This window comes from Phaethon lepturus, unplaced genomic scaffold (genome assembly GCF_000687285.1).
Source record: "Phaethon lepturus isolate BGI_N335 unplaced genomic scaffold, ASM68728v1 scaffold27842, whole genome shotgun sequence".
NCBI lineage: Eukaryota > Metazoa > Chordata > Aves > Phaethontiformes > Phaethontidae > Phaethon > Phaethon lepturus.
Window position 1 is genome coordinate 14,830 of NW_010524568.1, and position 2,469 is coordinate 17,298.

General features: G+C 49.0%; 1 protein-coding gene across 1 annotated transcript; it reads right to left on the reverse strand.

Annotated features, from left to right (window-relative positions):
* Window positions 1–260: 260 nt before the first annotated feature.
* On the reverse strand, window positions 261–2,406 carry LOC104616221 (serine/threonine-protein kinase pim-3-like). The gene is made up of 3 exons (XM_010282498.1): window positions 2,319–2,406; window positions 1,010–1,186; window positions 261–869 (listed from the first exon to the last, which is right to left on the reverse strand). Exons 1-3 carry the CDS (start codon window positions 2,404–2,406, stop codon window positions 685–687), a joined length of 450 nt encoding a protein of 149 aa, XP_010280800.1. The 3' UTR covers window positions 261–684.
* Between the last annotated feature and the right edge of the window lie 63 nt (window positions 2,407–2,469).

Sequence of the window (2,469 nt, forward strand, 5' to 3'; positions counted from 1 at the left end):
TTGAGAAAGGGGCTTCTCATGCCCAGTGGTAGAGATGATAAAAGGAAACATGAATAAATGTTTCTGATAAAAAAGCTGATATACCTGTTCATATTTCTGTGCAGGCTATAGGAAATATTTTGAGCAGCAGAGGTGGGTTGGGTTCGGAAAGGGCCAGGGGCAGGAGTGAAATGTCTGTGTTCAAGTATTCCATCACCAGTGGATGGGACTACTTCATTCAATCACCGAACATGTTCTCCAATGCATCATAGGAGCTGCTTCCTCCAGCACTGAGTCTAAAGGGAGCAAATTCCTATAATGAACTGGATCTTCTTTGGACATACACAGCTCAAAAAAGAAAGTCCCACTGAAGCAGCTTTCAAAAAGGCACTCAAAAGCAAATAAAATCTAGTCCAGGCTCTATGAGAGCAAAAAAGTTTACCATGTATTCAAGAGGTCACTGCTTTCTTAATAAGGTCAGTCTTTGACTAAGTACTGGCCTGCAACTCCCAAACATCAGCGTTTCCAAAGGAAATCTCTCATTCCAAAGCAGAAACCAGCAAAGGGGGAAAATAAAATCAAGTCCCTCAGACAAAGATTCAACTACAGAATAATGAATGCATTTTTCTAGCCCCTCCTACGTATTGGCAGCAGCACTGTGGTCTTTCTGCTTGTAGCTCCCCTCCCAGTGCGAGGTCCTTTAATTCACAGACTCTCATTACTTGAGCTTGTGCTAGATACATCAGTATCAAGGGTCCGTAGCCTTATGTCACAGTCCTCAGACTTCACTACTTCAGATTTGTGCATCCATTGATGGTCAAAAATTTGCTCAAGTGTTGGTCTGTCTGAAGGCCTCAGTGAAAGGCACCATTTGATCAACTGTTGACATTCTGTAACAAACAAAAAAAAAAGCAATTTTAGACTAGGAAAGTAAAAACACAACCTTGAATAAGAAAACCCCTACCTGTGCAAACTCAAACGTACAGGATTATTAAAAAAAAGGCCCCCACTTGATCCCTGTACAACTCACCAGGTGAAATTCTTCTCCTGAAGTATAATCGTCCCCTCAAGATTTCCTCATCTTGCTCAAAAGGGATGTCTCCACAAACCATATCATACAGCAGAACTCCCAGAGACCATACTGTTGCTGACCTCCCATGGTATCTGTGGTATCTGATCCACTCTGGAGGGCTGTATACTCTCGTTCCTAAAAGCAGGGGGGGGAAAAAAAAAAATATTTTTTTTTTTTTAAATTGTTCAGCTCCTTCTAGTACAGCTAAACTGAATTCACAAACCTGTTATTTAGGAGTGAAAACAAAAAAACCAAAACAACTCCCCCAAAACCTCACTTCAAATTTCTTACGGGCCAAAGCTATTAGCGGTGTAATTCCAGGTCATCTGTGGGGTTACACCATCCACAGACTTGGCCCATCCGGCTGTGCTATTGCAAGGAACAACACAGCCCCATCAGCTGACTGTTTACTGAGGCAAGCTCCCTTTCACTGACCACGTGGCGTCTGCAGCATCACACCAAAAATAGACACAAAAGGACAAAGGGGGCTGGCGGGGAGGAGGCGAGAGGGCGGCAAGAAGGTGAAACTCAGGTCTACCCGTATTACGCCGGGCTAATCCGCTGTATCCAATTCCGCAAGGCGGTAAACAAAATCGGGGCCGCTTACACGATCTCGACGTTTTCAAGGCTCGCCTCCCTCCCCTTCCCCGCCCCCGGTGCTTCTCTGCGGCAGCTTTTCCCAACCCGCCCCGGGTGCCCGCGGGCTCCTCGGACGCCGAACAAAAGCGGGAATTTGTGATGCCGAGGGTCACGTGCGGCGGGGCTTCGGGTTTCACAACAAACAGATGTGAGTGCGGCAGCTGGCAGGGGGGTGGGGGGAAAGAGAAAAAAAAAAGGGGGGTGGGGGAAAGGGCCCCCCCGTTACATCAGTCACACTCCAAGGACGGGAGAAAATACTCCCTTCTGTCACACGCGGGATTATTTTCACCTTTCCCACCTCCAAAGCGCCGAGCCCGGCCCTGAAGCTGGCACCAAGCCGTTTCCAGGGAGCGTATTTATCCCCATCGCTTTAAAATCTGCAATGCGGGATTTCCAGGACATCGGCGGAAGGCGGATATAAAAACTGCGTATCCACCCATGGAAACACCCGACGCTGGCGAAGCCTCCATGTAAACAGATCGCCCTCTAGGAAAAAAAAAAACCACCCCACACCACCCGCTTTTTCCAAGACGGGGAAATATAAACTGCTGCGTCACTGCCTGGAATCGCTCCTTTCCTACGCAACTGAACACCCCTAAGCCGCTTCGGGTCCAAAGGTTTCCGTTACCGATAGACCCGATATGAACCCCTGCGTCAGAGGCACGGCTCGCTGCTGCTGCCAGAACCGGGCTAAACGGCAGCGGTAGGGCGGGCATCACCCCGGGAGGGCCGCGGGGCGCTGCCCAAACCCGGCGCGGGCAGGGCACGTACCGTCGAAA